Below are 20,089 nucleotides of genomic sequence, written 5' to 3' on the forward strand. Positions count from 1 at the left end.
ATGACTAGTTTGTCAGGACTGACACCACTGTGTCTTTTAGGCAGACACAGAAGCCATGTTGGTGATAGTTTCAGTTTTTCGCGAGCAGGTGCATTATATGCACTTAGTTCTGACTCAAAAGATGGCATGGGCTTTGGAAGTGCACCAAACACAAATTTAACAATAACAAATTTCCATTTATTTACTGTAACTACCTAAATGTATACAAGTAAGACTAATATCTCACATTTAAAGCTTCTTCCTCAATGTTAACTAGTTCATGAGTTTGCAGTTGGAGAGAGAGAGAGAGTTTACATATAAGGTTCATAGATACCTGGTAAGGGATCTGAGGTGGCTCGAAGGCTTGATGGAGTTCACTTTAGAAGGAGTTCAAGCAGGTTGGAGGAAGGTCACTAAGTTATCTGATCATTGAGGCAACTCTGACTAGGATGAACTTTCAGTGGCGATGGATTCTCGGACAAATGAACTGTCCCCTCATCGGTGGACTAACTCCTGGTAAGATGGATGAACTGTTGTCATCATCAGTTATTGCCTTTTATTGGGGTCCTCCCTCTTTTCTCTAATTACCCTTTTTTGGCAATGTTGCAGCGCCTATGTCCAATAAAAATTTCTTGTTGCCAAGTTCCTGGCGACACATTTCATGTAACATCTTGAAAGGGAAGTGACTCCACAGAGGAATAAAATCATATCTTTTACAATTTTAACAATCTTGGGAAAAATTAGAGAAAGTTTTAAAATTCAAAATCAATCCTGGACTTTCACATTAATTAAAAATTTTAGTTTTAAAATTTATCTTTTAAAGATTAAAAATAGTAATTCATTAGAAAGAATATTCAATAAAAAACAGCTAAATAGGTTGTTATAGTAAATGTTTGCTAATCATTTTATGTTATAATGCATATACTTAGGGTTACCATATAATATCTGAAAGGAGTCTTCCATTTTGACTTTAAAAAACATTCCCCTCTATTCAAACACATCAGACATTTGGAAATGAGGATATTGGTAATGTCTTCATTTCCATTTTTCTTTTATTCATAATTTTTATCTGGTAAACTTATCCAATATCCTCATTTCCAAATGTCTGATGTGTTTGAATAGAGGGGGATGCTTTTTATAACATGAATATTAACATGAATTTATATTTATATTATATTTATTTATAACATGAATTTATAACATTATAACACGAAAAATGATTATGAAACATTTACTATGGGTATCCGACTACTGGTGTGAGAGACGAATTTTGAGAGATAATTCATTTTTCGTCTTTCAAAATAAATGGATTCCAGAAAAAAAAATTTTGTTTTCGATTTTATTACCGAAGGACGATCACATCTCTCTCCTCAGAGTCGTTTCCTTTCCCAGGGAATTCATCAAATGTGTCACTGGAAACTAATAGCACAAATTCATAATTGGTGAAAAAGGATAATGTGGCTTGAGGATATAAAAAGGAGTGACTCAAGGATGAGGGGTCGTCGAGAGTCCAAGAGTTCACCAATCCGACTTCCTTTTTTTTTATGTGAGTGCTTGATTGCCGACCGCTTCTTCTGCCTTTTCTTGATCTCTTGATCGCTGCTCTGATCCTGTTGCCGTTCCCGAATCTGACAAGCTGACGAATTCCCTTTGACAACAACAAAGAGACTGAGACGTTGCCACCTCTACGATCTTCGATCAACAACACAACAATCAAGCCACTGATCAAGGTATTACAAGTAATATTGTAAGCTCTCTCTCTCTCTCTCTCGGCCAGGAAACCGTTAACCTCAGATGACGCTATATAACTATAGATACTTTAACTCGCTACTAGAAAGCTAAACAGAATTCTCAGTTACCTTGTGTACATGTGTAAATATTTATATAAATAAATGGGTATTTTCGTTCTAATTATGTAGTAGTGTGCACTTTTTCAGATCCACCATCTCTCAACACTCCTCCATCCCAAATCCGATTGCCTGTACACTTGACCACTTCTTAAATTTGGTTTTTTCTAAAGTTTGAATCGCATTCGTTTAGTTTTGTTGTTCCATTCTGCATACGTTAGAATTCTGTATAACTGTAGCCTGATGAAGACCCAGATTGGGTCGAAAATGTTCGCTGGTGTGTAAACACATCACTGGAGTTACAAAGGTTTTTTGGATGTGGTGACTCGATCACTCGTGCAAATTCTGAAGTTGCGGTTTCTGTGTCTATCTTAGAAGACACTACAGCTCTTCGCTCAATTTCAAACACCAACAACAATGGCTACAGTGTTACCACCATTCAGAAAATGCTTATCAGTAATAACCGCCACCATAACATCACCCTTAACTGGGTCTGTGGCCACTCTGGGGTGGAGGGAAACGAAACAGCTGATGCTCTCGCCAAAAGAGCTGCGGTCTCGTCCCTTCCTTGTTCTTAGAGTAAGATACCGCCTTCCACTATCCATAAATGGATCTATAACCAAATTTTGCAAACTTTGCAAGAAGACTGGAACAACTGCACTACAGGCAGTCCCATTAGTGGCTTCATTCTAGACATCTCTGTCAGGCTGAGTTGCAGGCATTTTGTTCCCAACTTTGCCCTGACTCAAGTTTTCACTGGCCACAGGAACTTCAATGCTTACCTCCACCGGTTCCGGCTACGGGACAGTGAGACCTGTAGGTGCAACATGAACACCAAACAAGACTACCTTCACTGCTGTTTGACTGCCCACTCTTTGACAGCAACAGAGATAGACTCATTGAGGCTGCACTTTGTAACAACCATAACTGGCCGTGTCCTCTACAAGCCCTAATATATGAGAAAGACATGTACAATCATATGAATAATTATCTGCAGAGCATCAGTGCTTAAAGAGAGGACAAGAAACACTTAGTCAGTGGCTGTACCCTTATAGTCATGCAAATCTACTGAACTACAATGTTAACACCACGCATTAATAAAAATCACCGTCTATGCTTTTAGTGTAACCCAGGAAATGTCAACTGAATATACATTTGTAACCTATGAATTTGTTTGGGCTACCTGTAATCTGACACCTAGCACCCACCCTGTTTCTAGTTTACGCACTGTTAATTCTGCATATTGTACATATGTTTGTCATCTGTTTTTATGTTTGTACTATCTGCGATTTGTCAAACAGCACTCAACTACTTTGTACCAATATTAATCTGCATACTGTATTTACGTTCACCTATTAATACGTTTGTGCTATCTGACGTTGTCACATAGCACTCACCAGGTAACTATTGTACTATTGTTAATCTGCATAATGTACATTCGTTTGTCATCTGTTATTATGTTTGTACTGTCTACGATTTCTCAGACAGCTCTCAACATGTAATTTCTTGTAACAATATTAATCTGCTCACTGTATTTACATTATTACCTGTTCATATGTTAGTGCTGTTTGCGATCTGTAACGTGGCACTCCCAACCTGTATTCCTCTATGACATTCTTGTTATCGTTATTGTGTTTTCTGCTGATCTTTCCTTATAAAACACCGTCATGGGACGCCCATGGATCCCAACCCTTTTCTTTTTATCCCTTTCCTTTCTCACCCCCACCCCATCTTCTCCCTTTCTCCATAACACAGGTTGTACCAAAGGGTGATACCTGCTTACTACTACTACTACTACTACTACTACTACTACTACTATTATTATCCTAGAAGACACAGTGTACTGACGAGGCACTGAAGAGGTGTCAACCCTCTGGTCACACTGATGTACTTGATTGTGATTACTTATGTTAGCAGCTCTGTACTAGATATCTGGGTACAAAAATGGATGCCTGACATTAAATATTAGTAAATATTTACTCATAAAAATATATTATGTAGGATTTAATCTACGATTATTTCTAAAAGAATAAATTCAGAATAATAACTTTGACTTAAATTGTGATGATAGCAAAACACAAATTTTTATAAAATTATGTTTTTGTAAATATGTGTCAATTATTTACTCAAACCTATCTAATTTGTTCATTAAAAGTTATAAAATGGTCTAATTATCAAAGAAACTTAAATAGTAAATTATTTTCAAATTATGACAACATAAATTTATTTTTTCAGCCTGGTAACTTTGTATTAGCTATAGCTGACAAGGATAAAGAAAATCCTCCAATTTGGAGAATAGAAGGCAAATCATTGCTTCAAAGATTTGAACCTTTCAATGCGGATGGACGTATACTCTATCGAAATGCTTCTTCGGTAAGAATATAGAGATGCAAACATTTCAAGAATATATAATAATTTTAAACAATAGTGTTTAATAAAAATTGTTATTGAATTTTAATAGTATTCAGCTTGGAATTCTACAACCATTTATAAATATATTGGTGTGAACGTGATATTAGTTACACATAATCGTGTTTCTTCAATTGTCGAAAAGTTGGGTCCAATTACTCCAGAAGAGCAAGAAGGGTAAGAAATAATCTTGAGAATTTTTAAAACTCATTAGTGGATTTTAATAATTTAAATAATTCTTAACTGAAACTGAGTGTTATCATCTTGCTCTTTCAGTAAATTGTTATAAGTACTTTGATTGTTGACAAATTTTTACAAAGTTATTACAGGTAGTCCTTGGTTTACGCCGGTTCAGTTTATGCCGATTCACAATAACGCCGCTGCGCAATTTGCCGTTTTGCGGTGTAATTCCCCGATTTTCCCTATACTAGACTGATTTTCATTTCAGTGTTGACGTATTTACCGAGCCGTCACATTGTACATTCGTTAAAACAAAGATTTTTATTAAATATATTTATTTTTTCTGTTTAATATTATTGGATATGTATACATTTGCATTAAATTAATATTAAAATACTAAACGTTTAGATACCCACGAGTCAAGATATTAAACTTAATAGTCCAATAAATGGCATTCAAATCCATAGCGCCAATGAATGTATCCCGTATCAGTTCATTCAGGAAAACACCTTACGACGCAATAGCACTTCTAGCGATCACAAATTATCGTTAGTGAGACAAATCTACTTCTCGTTGGCCAGACGATATTTATCTCTCCTTAACCACCTTGAATTTTCCCGCTCAAACTGACCTTATATATACGCTACGGCGGCTGGTGATTGACCAATCAGTGTCTTTGCTTGTCTGTAGCTCTACGTCGGGTTAACGTATCCTTTCAACTAAGGAAAGTTTGACGGATGAAGTTTGTGAGTTAGACAATGTTGGGAGCGAAGTGCAAATGTAAAAAGGAGCATCATATTCGACCATATTCGAAATTCTTAATGAAAGAAATCAAAAATGTAAACAATTAAAGATGGATACTTTTTTCCGAAAAAATGTAAGAAATTCAAAACTAAAATTTTTAAATAAAAACATTTTACTTTATTTTATGATAAAATACATTTTAAAAGTTAAAAATTTATATGTATTTTGTATTATATTGTATTAATAAACAAAATTATTAGCTTATTTTTCACTTATGTAGAACCTAACCCTATACCTCACTATAAATACGGGTTCGTTTTACGCTGATTCGATTTGCGCCGGCTTTTGTAGGAATGGAACTGCGGTGTAAACCGAGGGCTACCTGTACTTCACAAAACTGGATAAGACACTACCACTATAGACACTGGTTGTTGGTGTATATACTGGAGAAATTTGTATTTTTCTCAAACATTTATTTATTTTATTCTTTCTTAACAAGTATCATCATCAGTCAGAATTCTCTTCTATATACACAATTATCCTTAATATAAATCCATAGACAAGATTTTTTAATATTGTCTGTTGAACACAGAGTATGGTTTTTTATTTCTATATTTCTATTTATTATTTTTCAAATTTACTTTATCTGTCATTCTTTTTTTTTCTTATCTTATGTGATATTTATGCTAAAAGAATATAGAATTTCATGCTTTGTACAATAATCTATCAGCATTGTTTCTCTAATAATTTCATTTTTTTTTTTGTAATCTGAATATTTTCACTGATCCTTGATAATTTATTTCTATTGCTGATATTTTCTTCTAAACTTTTCATGAATGTAAGAACGCTGATTGGGGGGAAAATCTTTTATTTCCCTACCGTCAGGATGGTCTAAGGTCTTTGTGTATGTGGTCTAGGCGGTTTTTAAAGGCTGCAAAGACAAGTGTTTCACAGAGGTAAACCGTTTATTCTGGGCGATAATGCTTACATAAAGTCTCTCGTCGGCAAGGTCCCATGTTGTTGGAAATTTTCGACGTCGGTGCTGGTCTTGCGTCGTCGGAGTTTTCGGCGGCGATCTGGTCTAGCGTCGTTGGGGCCCCTGGACAGTGTTGAGAGGAAAAAGTTCAAAGTCTCTAAAGTCGGTGCACAAAAAGAAGAACGGAGGTACAAAAATAAGTGGAGATATATGAACACAACAGAAGTCTAGGTGGGAGTCTTGGTGGAAGTCCTGTTGTCCTTGAATTTTGCATTTTTATAGGGTTTTTGTGATTGGCTTCTTACTAATTGGATAGATCTCACATCACTGTTTTCCAATTGGTCATCCACCTGTCTCCAGGTGTAAATAGAGCTTTGTAAAGCTCGTGGGAAAGGTCGGCTGGAGATGGTTTATCCGACACCATCTTTTCGAATCTGATCGCGTTTAATTGTTGACTATGACACCTATGCTTTTTGATATTTTTTTCTAGTTTCGTTTTGCTTTCTAAACTGCATCTTAACTTTAATATTTTAAATTTCCTTCTTTTATATCTAAAATTTTGTTTTTCCCGTTATTCCCTATGAGCGCTGACTTCAAAGTCCGGTATCGCCAATTCGATACTTATATTATTTGCTTTCTTGACGATTTAACTTAACAAACTTTTTTTTTTCTTATATCTTTTCCTTTTGCGGGGCCTATTTCCAGGGCCTCACATGAATATTTTATGCTTCATCTCCATAAAGTATAATGTTCTATTTTGGTGGTTTTCAACAAGGAGTACTGTACATATATTAGGCTCAAAGACCAAAAATGCTCACTGAGCGAAAAAATCTACCACAATGTGTTCTGACTTCCCAGATGCAGCCACAATGCAAATTTCGTGTCATGGGACTTTCAAAAAAATCCAGCAACAAGTTGCTTAACATTCTAGCAACATTTAAAACTGCATGTGACACCATCTGTTGTTATATTTTATTATTAAAAAAATTTCATATTTTTAATAATTATAAAATGGCAAAAATTTTGAGGATAGAGATGGTTTTTATAAAAATTTGTAAATACCAATAATGAGTAAAATCATCATTAAGTCATACCCTACTTGAGATATGACATTTGATCCCTTGAAAAATTTCAAAAATTTTTGACAAAAAGCACAGGAGTTAAGCTTCAAAGAGGGTGAAAATTATGCCCCCAACACACACAACATCCATACACAGAAAAAAAATTTTTTTTTGCAATTCTCAACATTCCAGATCCTGAGTCAAAAAATGTAGAAGTCTTGGGGGGGGGTCAATTTTTTGACTGATTGCCATACTTTCCCTCTGTTATAAATGACAGAGCTGGGAAAGTAAAATACAAACAATGCATTTTGGCATATTCAATAAGACCACAAAGCAAAATTTGTGTCAATATTTTTTTAATAATCAATCAAAATGCGATCTGGCAATGTGAAAATGCCACATGTTATAGATGCTTATTAATGCAGCCATGACAACAATATGATAAAAATAACTGTGCAAAAATAAGTAATAAATTTTTTTATTATTTTTAAAATAAAATCAAGTTCAAATCTAAATTGAGAATTATATCAAAAAAAGAACACTTAGAAATTTAAAGCTTAGACAAAGATTGACAAGACTAAGACTGAAACTTCTATTTATCATTATTTTTTACAAATAGTGTGAGATCCAGAATTTTAGTAACGAAAATTACGCTCTTTTATTAACAAAAAAAATTAATTTATTTACTTTCGTTTATGTAACGAATTAGAAAAAAATATCTTAGCTGGGAATGTGTAAACCTTCCTGTCATAACTATCAACATCTATTGTTCTCTGCAGAACTTGCAGCTCATCTTGCAGAAAAGTTTATAGTTAACATCCAACTTTTGTCACTTGTTTTAGGTCCCTGGAACACCTATAACCTTTAGCTCATGAACATCCGATCACGTGGTGGAAATTCCCCACAAAAAGCTATAAAAGACAGTTCTTACTCCCTCTCGGGAGAGTCTCTTAACGAATGCCGGACCGACGACATTGTGCCGATTCTCCGAACCCGCCGAATTCCGAATATGACAGAGCTGGGAAAGTAAAATACAAACAATGCATTTTGGCATATTTAATAAGACCACAAAGCAAAATTTGTGTCAATATTTTTTTAATAATCAATCAAAATGCGATCTGCCAAGGTCACGAACTTTTTAAATTTGTGCTCGCTGGATTAAAGACATTGTTTATTGGACAATTAAATATCTACACGGACTTACTCGTCATGGAACCTACAAAGAGGTATGAAAAGCGGGAAAACTCTCTCTCTCGAGAAATTAGGCGGTTTAGAAACGCTATTTGTGTAGTCTTTGTGTCCATTTGGCTTATTTTAATAAATTGTTGTTAGATTTGTTATAAAAGGTAGACTCCTTTACTCAATCACGCCCTTCACCTTATCATCGACCCCAAAATTCTCTCCCTCCACTCGCCTGACATTTGAGTCCCAACCAAAGGGACCGTTATCGTAAAACAAGCTATCCTGACAGTGAGCAGGTTTAACAACCTGTTGTCCATACAGGGAGAGTCGACGATTCCTGACCTCCCCTGCGGTTCACAATAGTAATATAAAAATTTGTTTGGAGTCAGTCTGTCTGTGGGAGTGTCATTATGAAAATAAATTTGCAATCAATTGACAAAGTGATTTACAAATAAATTTCTTATTTGACTTATAAATTTATACCTTTTTTTAGGTATCTAGGATTTTAAGATATCATATGTAGGTATCAAGAATTTATAAACAAAACAATTAACAGAAAATTGTTTTCTTGACTATGAATTATAAAATAAAATGAAGAGTTACATTTACTATACTATAGTTCTTTCAATCATATAATGTTTTGTGAAAAGAATTTTTACTGATTGATATTTTATAAACATTGTTGAGAATTAGTCCTTTGGTTAAAATCTATATATATATATATATATATAAAATGACTTGTCCTAACTGATTCACTGATTGATTCATCATCGACCAGGGCAAACTGTTGAACCTAAAGAGGTAAAATTTGATACACAGTTAGGGTATGTCATGGAAACGCACACTAAAAAGGGATTTTTCAAAATTCCCCTCAGGGGGAGAGAGAGAGCATTAAGGCTAAACTGGAAGAACGGCTTCTACTGTACTATTTTAGATGCTATTTGTTATTTTTACGTTTAGTCTTCATTGAGTACTTAAGTGTATTAAATTGATAACATTTCAGGCATTGTTATAAATATTTTTATATACAGGATTAAGTAACAGGATTAGAGGGCTGTTTGTGTCTTTTTTTGCAACAAACTTAACTCTTTTATGAAGTAGGAAAGAAGGAATGAGGAAAGTAAGACAAGGTAGAAGGAGAAACAAAGGGAGATAGGAAAGTGTGAATAAGAGAGCAGTCAGGGAGTCCCCATGGGACCCACGAGCATCTGCATTGGCTCAATTTATTTACTAATTGACAAAATACAGAAAAGTACAGAATAACATATATGTACAATGAGAACATGTGAACGCGAAGTCATTGCTACTTGCAATGCAAACCGCGTATACAATCCCGACTTGGGACTAAGTATGTAGACTTATATCAGTTGCTAGCAGCACAAATGATGATAAATAGATACAGTTATTATAATAATTGTCACTGGTTGTTGTCACTAATAATTGTCACTGCTGTCACTGTTGCTGCCATATTCGTTGTTGTTCCCTTGTGTGTCCGAGTCTTCTGAATCTTCGTGTGTAATAGTTTGTTGGTTTGAATCATTGTTTTGAAGTTTTATAGTTCTGTGATGGTCGGGTAACAATGCTTTAGTTTTTATAATAAAATCTTCCAGTTTTTCCCAGACTTCTTTTCTGTTGAAGATGTCCTGGGCTTTGGGTTTCCAGCCAATTCCTTGTAGTATACATTCACTATAAAAGGGTATCCTATATTGTTCGTGAGTACCGCAATCGAAGATGAAGTGATTGGCATCACCCTCGCTAACACCATCACAATGACACTTCCCGTTTAATGTCTTCTTAAACCTACAGAGGTAAGCAGAGAAGTTTCCATGGTTCGTTAAAACCTGAGTAGTCTCATGTTTAATTTTATAATGTTTGTTATTTAATCTGTCTTTGATTGAAGGAATAAAGTTGAAACAGTGTCTCCCGGTGGTTGAAGTTTCCCACTCTCTTTGCCATGTACTAATTTCCTATTGTCTTAGATAGTACAGTCGACCCCCTATAACACTATTGATAAATTCCGTTTTATATGAATTCCATGTTGTACGAGTCACTTAGTATACCCATGTTGTACGAGTCACCTAGTATACCCATGTTGTACAAATACGTGAACCGTTCACAGCTCGGCACACATATTTATAAAATCTAAGTGACTCGTACATCATGGAATTCATATAAAACGGAATTATCAACAGTGCTATAGGGGGGTCGACTGTATTTAGGTGCAGAGTTCGGAAGTCTGTTGTATGTAATTTTAGAATCGGAGTTGCAGGCACGTTTCGCTAAGAGGTCAGCGATCTCATTTCCCTCATTGCCTTGGTGCGCTGGGATCCAATTGAATTTTAGGACTTTATTAGTTGCCACTTTATGGGCTTTCTTGATCATTTCTCTGCCAAGTAGGGATATGTTCATGTCTTTTTTCAGTGTGTGCAGTGCCGTTCTACTGTCGACAAAGAACTTTATGTTTCCATTATATTTTTCCTGATTTTCCTTTATGTGTTTTAGTGCACTGTAGATCGCCCAGTATTCTGCTTGGGTATTTGAGCAGTGTTTAGCTATTTTGAGGCTGGCCTGATAGCCAATGTTGTTAGTTCCTTGTTTTTTAATGTATATACCTGCTCCTGCACCTTCTGTTTGTTTGGATCCATCAGTAAACACTATCCACTGAAATCTGTTGTTATCTTTATTATCATAATCAAGATCTACTCTGTACAAGTTCTTTTCCGCAGGGTGTATATCAACATTTATACTGTTGTCTATTTTATCGATTTCTGTATTATTTATAATCTCAGGGACTTTTGTAATATTTTTAGGTATAATTTTATTTTTTATTTTAATTTTCTTTAATTTCCTTTTAATTTCTTCTGATGTCAATTCCCATATCTTTTCATTCTTAGCAATCCAGCTCCATGCTGACGAAATTGCTGTAATGTGTATCGCTGTAATTGCTGTAATGTGAAATTGCTGTAATTTTGTGAAGGTGGCAACACTTAATCTGTATTCGTTCGAAACATGTGCGTTTAAACTCGTGAGTGGTGATTGTGTAAATAAGAAGGTAAATTTACAAGCATTTTTGTTAAAAAGTATGAATACTCCATTAACAAATGGAAATAATATAACTTCACTAACAGAAAGTATTAATCATATAATGATTAAACAGAAAATAATTCAAACAGATAAAGTTATTAAACAATATAGTTTCAAGTGCAAAGAAAATGAAGTTCAGAAGAGAAAATTGGATAGTATGGATGAATTATTGGAACAGCTTCGTAAAGACTGTACAAAATATGAAAATGAACTAAGTCAAGTCTTACAGGAATTAGAACCTCTTAAAAGTAAGTGGACCGCTTTGAAAGATGAAAACAGCAAACAAGTAGAAAGTATAAAATTGCTGGAAGAGAAACTATCGTCTACAGATAAATTAGTGAAAGAATATAATTCTCAGCTAAGGATTAGAAGAGAAGAACGTTCAGAGCAAGCGCGCAAAAAAAACAGAGACATTAGAAAAAGAAAATGAAAGGAAACAAAAAGAAATAGAAACAGCTAAAGAAAGATTACAAAAAAAGAAAATTTCTACTTGTAAACTAAGCAAGAAATATAAAATAGCCTTAAAACATTTATTAAGATTTGGCATGATGCTTAAGAAACAAAATTTGTTAAGCCAGTTCGATACAAAAGTCCTTCACAATTCTTACGAAACATATATGAATAGTGATTTTGATATGTTAGATTTTAAGTCATCTGATGAGACAGAGGACAAAGATGCTGCAATAAGTAATAATGATGAAGTTAAAGATGATTTCTCTAATTCTTTGTTAGAAAGTGATGATGAAATGATAGATGTTCCTGAAGATGAACATTTAGGTAAAAAAGTAGAAAAATGTATTTCACCAGTGAGTTTCTAATTTTTCTAGTATATTCTTCATTATACATTTGTAATAATCATATAAAACTTGAAGACATTCTATTATGTAATATATTTATCTTCTTGAAATTCTTTATTCACATTTCTAGAAGTTTACTGCTTCTACTGAAGAAACTTCCACAAACTTATCTTCAATATCATTAAAATTTATCAAATTTTTTTTTGACACTTCCATATCAGCTTCTTACTTCAAGTTACATCAAACATAACTGTTTTATAATTATATGACTATCTTCATCTTCATCAGTAAGCATTAGAATAATTTCTCTAGCATAGGAGTGGGCAATTATTTTTTCGAAAGGCCAAATGAGAAGAAACCTGAGCAGCCAAATCAACAATAATCTGAACTTAACTATATTCAGTTATAATTTTCTCCAATTGTAAAGAGCAGTAAATAATATATTTTTGATTATGCTACTGGTAATCAAAAGACTAAGGGTATTCTCGTGTGATTCCCGCTATAGCTAATAGTGCATATGACGGCAATGTTCTATATGCCTTCGTGATTTTTATTGTTGCCATCCTTTGGACCGACATCAATTTTTTCTGTATGTGGGTGGTGTTAACGGCATCCTGCCACACGGGAACAGCATACAAAATTGCTGGTTCAATAGCAGTCTTATAAATAAGTTTACAGTTTTTCGGATTCAGTCCCCAATATTTTCCCATTATCCAATTGATTTGATTGACTCTTTGCTTGGTTTTGTTAGTGATTTCTTGGATATGGAAATGCCAACTTAAATTGGGGTCCAAATATACTCCCAGATATTTTAGAGTCTTTACTTGTTTGATCTTTTTTCCATTCATTCTTAATTTAAGGGTTTTCTGCAATTGCCCGCGCTTATTTTTTCTTGTGCACACCAATGCTTGGCACTTGTTGTAATTGATTGATAGTTGATGTTGGTTACTCCATTGTTGAATTTCGTCTAATATTTTGTTGGCCATATTCGTAAGATGATCACGATTCTGATTCTGTATCATAACCATCAGGTCATCTGCAAATGCCTGGATTGTCATATTATTTCTGTTGTCAAATTTTTGAAGCAGATTGTCAAAGACTAAATTCCACAGGGACGGTCCAGTGCGCGAGCCCTGTGGGCAGCCTCTATTAATATCCTTAATAAGGTGAATGTTGTTTGAGTGGAATTCAATATGCCTATTTTGCAGATAACATTTAAGTAATTTCACTTCATATTTAGTATCTTGGAGTTCATCAAGTTTATCGATAATATCTTGCCATCTGAGATTGTTGAATGCTTTGGAGTAATCAATAGAAATGAGTAATGCATGTTTGTTCTTTTCCCAGGCATCATAAACAAACTTTTTAACATTAATTATTGCATGCGTTGTCGATTTGTTTGACCTAAAGCCAAATTGGTTGGCATGCATTTTACCTTTGCTATTCAATTCCCAGTTGACCCTTCTAATAATTAAGCCTTCCAAAGCCTTCCCCATTGGGAGAAGGCTGATAGGCCTGTAGTCCGAGGCTGATTTCGGATCTTCCTTTTTCATAATTAGCTTAATGTTGGCCGATTTCCATGCATACGGAAAATAACCTTTTTTTAGACATTCATTATATAAGATAGAAAAAACCATTGGGATTTCCATAAATGCGTTGATCAGCATTTCAGTAGTTATTTCATCCAGCCCTGGGGCCTTCTTTTTGCCCATTGTAAAGATAGCTTCCTGTATTTCTATGAAGGTGAAAAGTTTACATTGTATTCCCAGGTCCTGATCTTCTTCGTTATTTCCGTTTATTTGGGTATTTCTCATTCTTCCATTGCTATTAATACTATCCATTGGAAAGTGGTATTCCAGTAGTTTCCTGATGTTGTGCTCTATATTGTAAGTTTCTTCTTCGTTTGTGTTCTCCGTCCAGTTTAAGATGTGTGGTAAATGGAATTTTTTCTTTTTCTTTAGTACTGTTTTATGGGGAAGTTCCCAAGGGCCTTTATCGTTACACTTGTCACAAAAATCTCGCCATGCCTGTGTTCGTGTTGTATTTATCTTCTTTTTGTATTTTTTCAACTGATCCTTATATTTATCTTTTAAGATACTTTTGTGTTCTTCGTTTCTCGCTCTGTGATATTTTTTTCTCAATCTATTCGTGCTTTTCCTTTGTCTTTCTAACTCTTCTGTCCACCAATGGGTTGTTCCCTTGATTTGTTTTGTTGTTGTCGTACTGGCCCTTATAGCTGCAGCTTGTATATCTGTGGTTAAGAATTCACTGTAACGATCAATGTCTTTAATGGTGTTTATCCTTGGGTAATCATGGTTACTGCAATTTTCTTGAATGCTTTTCTGAAGAGTTCCCAGTTTATATATTTCTTGTTAGAAGTGGTACGATCAGTATATATATCCAAATTGTCAATTTGTGTAAATAAGTATCTATGGTCACTACCAGTATTGCTCAATAATGTTTCACAGTTTGTAATGTACTGGACAAGATCCTCCGTGACTAGACACACATCTGTCCAACCCTTTGCATTTGTTGTGTAGAAAGTTGGATGATCCGTTATATTTGTTGATATAAATCCAAATTCCTCCATCATCTCCATTACCATCACACCTCTTTTGTCTTCTTTTGTATTAAACCAAATACCAGACTTAGCGTTTAGATCTCCCGCTAAAATAATGTATTTACTGTTGATGCTTCTTAGTGTTTTGCTCAATTCAGTCATCGCTTGCTTGTCATTCATATTTGGTGATAAGTATGCATTGATAATTATTTTTATATACAGTAATACCTCGACTTATGCTACCCCGACTTACGCGAACCCGGAGTTATGCGATTTTCAAATCTCGCTGATTCGTCTTTTGTTTGAGTGCCATGCAACTCTTGATTACTCACTTCTCCCATACTATTGTTCAGCTTACATGTTTGGACATGTCGCACGGAATTGACACATAGCTACAATTTATTTTGTGTTATTTATTTCTGTGTTTGTTATATCTACGGAGACTTGAGAGACTGTATGTGGTGATTTCTTATAACCATGAATGAATCAAAAGACGAGATAAGATTAACGAGAACATTTATTAGCTTACATACATTCGACTTGGATTTTACACAAATTACGAAATTTGACTTACGCGAATTCGACTTACGCGGTTATCGATTGGTCCCACCTATTGCGTAAGTTCGGGGTATTACTGTAATTCAAATTTTTAACCAAATATTCAAACCGTTTTAAATTCAAATTTGTTATTGCATATTGGTTTGATTATAGAACGATTGTAAACATTCCAGAAAATTGATCAAATTGAAAATAGTTCATTTGATTTTTAGCAATTCTCATCATTCTCAGCAGTAGGTGTTATATCTATACATAAAAAAATCTATACAAAAATAAGTAACAAATTTTTGCTGAGATATTTTTAATAAATAATTTATCACATTGCATCATGGCTGTATTAATAAGTGTCTATAACCAGGGTGGCCAAGCTCCTTGATAGTCCGAGCCATTTTTCAAAATTTGAAATTTTTGCAAGCCGCAATTAAATATGTATTAAAAAGGTATGCAAAAAAGGTATTAAAAAATTTTTTTACAGAAATTATATTTATTGAAAACATATAAATAAAAGTACAAAATATGTGTATTGAATTTAAATATTAAAAATTAAACACATTTATTTTACTTCTTTTGATAATTCTTTAAAATTTGGTGAATAATTGGTGACAGCACTTCTCAGTAATTCTTTCAGATGCTGGTTAGTTAATACNCTTGATTGCTAAAGGTCGTCAAAATTGACTGTTGTTTATTTAAATTTGATTTTAAAGAAGCAAGTTTATCTAATGTTAATTTGGAATTTGGTGGATACTGATTAGAAAACTGAAGATGATTGGTTTCATAATGTCGACGTAAATTGCTAGCTTTATAATTTTTGACCGTAGAATTACAAATAACACATAATGCTTTTCTGTTATTGTCAACAAAAAAGAAATTCTTCTCCCACTCATTATTAAAACTTCTATTTTCTTGCTCATATTTTCTTTTTTTATTTTCGTTCTCTGTCGTCATTTTTTGAAAAGAACTGGAAATAAATAAAGAAATTTAGAAAATACAAGTTTTGTGTTATTAAAACAATAACAACACGTGTTACATATTACGAAACAAATTATAGTTAACTTACCAAAAATTCCAGATTACAAATTATATCCGTAGCAAGAGTGATACAAATTGTTTCCTCCAGAGCACAATGTCAACTTTCCGTTGCAATGACAGTTTACAAATTCAAAATCGGTCTGAAGTCGGTCGATAATGGACGATTACGCCACTGTTTATGTTCGTTTGTGCAGTTTTCAATGAGTCATATCATTCTTAACTCGGACGGAAATGAAATTTGTTACAACATTGCACTTAGTCTTTCATATTTGTTGTTAGTAATTTAAAAGACATTTTGAAACACATACGGAACGATAATAATTTAAAAAAATATAATAACACGAAAATGAAAAGGGAACTCGGGTACATTTATCAAGAGCCACAAATAATCCTTCAAAGAGCCGCATGTGGCTCACGAGCCACAGGTTGGCCACCCCTGGTCTATAACATGTGGCATTTTCACATTACCAGATCACATTTTGATTGACCATTAAAAGAATATCAATATGAATTTCACTTTGTGGTCTTTATTGAATACACCAAAATGCATAGTTTATTTTTGAGAGTGCTACAACACAAAATTTGCATTATGGTGGATTTATCAAGTCAGAACATATTGTTATAGATTTTTTTGGTCTTTGAGCCTAACATTGCAAGAACTTCTTGTTATCCTCTAGAAAATGTCTTGCAGGTCTTACATTCCTCAGAATGTGAGACACTTTCTGTAGAATAACATTTTATTTTTTTTGATGACCATTATAAATCTTTTTCATCTTGTTTATTGAGAACCAAGACTTAAACATGACATTTTAATAATCTTAATAAAAATATACTACCATATTTTTCTGGCATATTGGTCTATCTGGGGAGACCATGAAATTGGATTTTCTGTATGGTAAAACCTGGCATGCTGGTTTAAGTGAAGTTAAACATCCCTCTCCAGAGGGTGTGTGAAACTCAGTCACCAATTTTTATTGTAAAATTCTGAAACTCAGCATTACATTAAAAATTACGATTGTATGTTTAATTTCTGGATTTTTTCTTCTTTCTGACAATGGAAAATACTTGTGGAATGCCAAAAGTTTGTTTTTTTATTTTTTTTTATTTTTTGTTTATTTTATTAATTTTTATCCAAAAACACAAAATAAACATAACAAATTTCAGAAACTCACTATAAATTATCTCANCTCACCTCCTCTCCACTTATGCACGGTTCTGAATATAGAAAAAAGATAATGTTACAAGTGATATTACTCATTGGAAAATTCAAATTAAATCAGAAGATATCGACGGCACTATATCGAGGTTCAAGCTTATCTCTATTGATCGATTGCAAATATTATATTACCAGGGTGGCCAAGCTCCTTAATTGTCCGAGCCGCAATTAAATACGTATTAAAAAGGTATGCAAAAAAGGTATTAAAAAATTTTTTACAGAAATTATATTTATTGAAAACATATAAATAAAAGTACAAAATATGTGTATTGAATTTAAATATTAAAAATTAAACACATTTATTTTTCTTCTTTTGATAATTATTTAAAATTCGGTGAATAATTGGTGACAGCATGTCTCAGTAATTCTTTCAGATGCTGGTTAGTTAATACTGATCGGTGTTTGGATTTCACGAATTTTAAAGTGGAATAAAATGATTCACATAAGTACGTTGTTCTGAATATTGAAATAATTCGACAAGCAGCCTTTTTTAATTCAGGATACTTTGATTCTGGTACAAATTTCCAAAATTCAGTAATCAACGTCGACTTATATTTTAATTGTAGAGCTTGATCTTCTTGCATCTCTATTAATTCTAATTCTCCAGATGCTTTTTGGGTCATAATTATATTGGAAATGGAAAACTCACCTTGAATTATGTTAATTTCAAATGGATTCAGAAAAAATCGAGACGATTTAAAATATTTCAAGTCTTGAAATCTATTTTGGAATTCTGTCAATATTCCTTCTAGCTTTTTTATATACTCGTTGACTTTTTCTTGTTTAATATTGGAACAAATTTTTTTAATTCGAGGAAAATGACAAAATGTTTTACTTTTAATGTCCTTTTGAAAAAGTTGTAATTTAATTTTAAAACTAAATATACACTGTGAGAGGTCAGATATTATTTTATCTTTTCCCTGCAATTGTAAATTCAGTGTTTGCAAATGTTCCATGACATCAGTCAAAAACATTGAGTCTTGTAACCACTCGTCACCGTTTAATTCTGAATAGGTTATTTCCTTTNTTTTCTACCCTCCATGTCTGTCATTAACTACATGACTATCGCCCTCGTGGCTGAGTACATATTCTTTCCATTGCATATACAATGAAAGAGAACCCTGAAGACACAAAAGGGAGAAATTAGTGTAAAAGCTATGTGACAATTTGTACACAAATTTAATTTTGAAAATTTGTTCAAAAAAGTTAATGTTATTGAAAATTCAGTTTGAGTAATTAAGAAAGTTTAACATTGAATCTCCACTTCAGGGGCTGGTACTTCAATATAAATTTGAGTTATCTAGAGTTGACTGTATTTACATTTTTGTAACCTACTCACTGTCTACAGGGGAAAAATGTGATTATTAGTTAATCATTAGCAGATAATAGGTTTTGGTTTTTAAAAAATGTTAAAAATGAGCATATGTTTAATAGTGTATTTCAAAACAGTGTAATTGAGGAATTTCTCAATAATTGTTAAAGTTTGATGTCTGATTTTTTATAAATATTCTTTGCCATTGATAGATATATATATGAGCAGTTTATCCATTGTCATCCATCCATCTTTCCTTAATCTCCAGAACGAAGTTAGATAGATGAAATCTGAGACTAGATATGGAAACCTTAGGAGCAGGAGGCTCGATTAATTATATATGAACTTTTGATGCAAACTGGAAGTCACTTTATTTCAATCAAAACTTTCCCTGAAAGCAGTTAATAGATGACGGGCACGACTCTATTGTTAAAGGAAAAGTATGATATACAGGGGCAAGACATTATAGTACTAATTTGAGGTAGAAAGCATATATTTTAAATTAAATAAATGTCGCAATTCTGGACTGCTATTTTTAAATGTCACAATAAATAATTGCTTGTTCTAATTTATTTTGTTTTAATAGAATCAATGCATATTATTATTGTTTAAAACTGAAAGTTGTATGCAATGTCTGTAAGGTAATCAATCACATTACGATTTTGAAAATCTTGGACTATTCTTTAGATTCTAGCAGAAATTGCAGCATACTTCTTGTTTCTTTCATTGCCTGAATTACCAGCAATTAGTTGTGTAATTTCAAAATTGTGCAGTCCTTGTTGTTTCTTTAAAGAATCAATGAATCGGTAAACTATAATAGAGCAACTAATAGAGAGGCTCAAAGATCTTGATCTCAAAGACAATGAATATATGACGGTCATGGATTTTGATTTGTTATATCCATCTATAAAACTAACATTATGTTTTTGTGCCCTAAGGGACTTTATGCTTAACAACATAGAGAATTCAGAAAAATACCGTAAGCACATTCTGGAACTCACAGATTTAATCTGTTACACATCCTTTGAATTTAATGGAAATATTTTCCTACAGAACAGGGGAGTTCCTATGGGCAGCCCTATGTTGCCCATACTTTGCGATCTAGTTTTATGTCAGCTAGAAAATTCTTTATTACTGAAATTCAAGGAAGAAGTT

General features: G+C 33.3%; 2 protein-coding genes across 3 annotated transcripts in view; both read left to right on the plus strand.

The window, feature by feature from the left end:
- The window catches only part of LOC111632730 (glutamine and serine-rich protein 1-like), a 74,817-nt gene that overhangs the window by 11,667 nt on the left and 43,061 nt on the right, over positions 1–20,089 (plus strand). For both annotated transcript variants that reach the window (XM_023377237.1, XM_023377238.1), the window contains exons 3-4: positions 4,062–4,199; positions 4,288–4,412. In XM_023377237.1, coding sequence (XP_023233005.1) covers positions 4,062–4,199; positions 4,288–4,412 — 263 coding nt within the window. The remainder of the gene's footprint in view (positions 1–4,061; positions 4,200–4,287; positions 4,413–20,089) is intronic.
- LOC111632732 lies at positions 11,235–12,365 on the plus strand. The gene has a single exon (XM_023377241.1). The coding sequence runs from the start codon at positions 11,461–11,463 to the stop codon at positions 11,890–11,892; it is 432 nt and encodes a 143-aa protein (XP_023233009.1). The 5' UTR covers positions 11,235–11,460; the 3' UTR covers positions 11,893–12,365.

This window comes from Centruroides sculpturatus, unplaced genomic scaffold (genome assembly GCF_000671375.1).
Source record: "Centruroides sculpturatus isolate CEXI.00-Female unplaced genomic scaffold, Cexi_2.0 scaffold239, whole genome shotgun sequence".
Lineage (NCBI taxonomy): Eukaryota > Metazoa > Arthropoda > Arachnida > Scorpiones > Buthidae > Centruroides > Centruroides sculpturatus.

Bases quoted from the DNA above. Each gene is read 5' to 3' on its own strand.
- LOC111632732 (XM_023377241.1), top strand. From the start codon at position 11,461: ATGAATACTCCATTAACAAATGGAAATAATATAACTTCACTAACAGAA.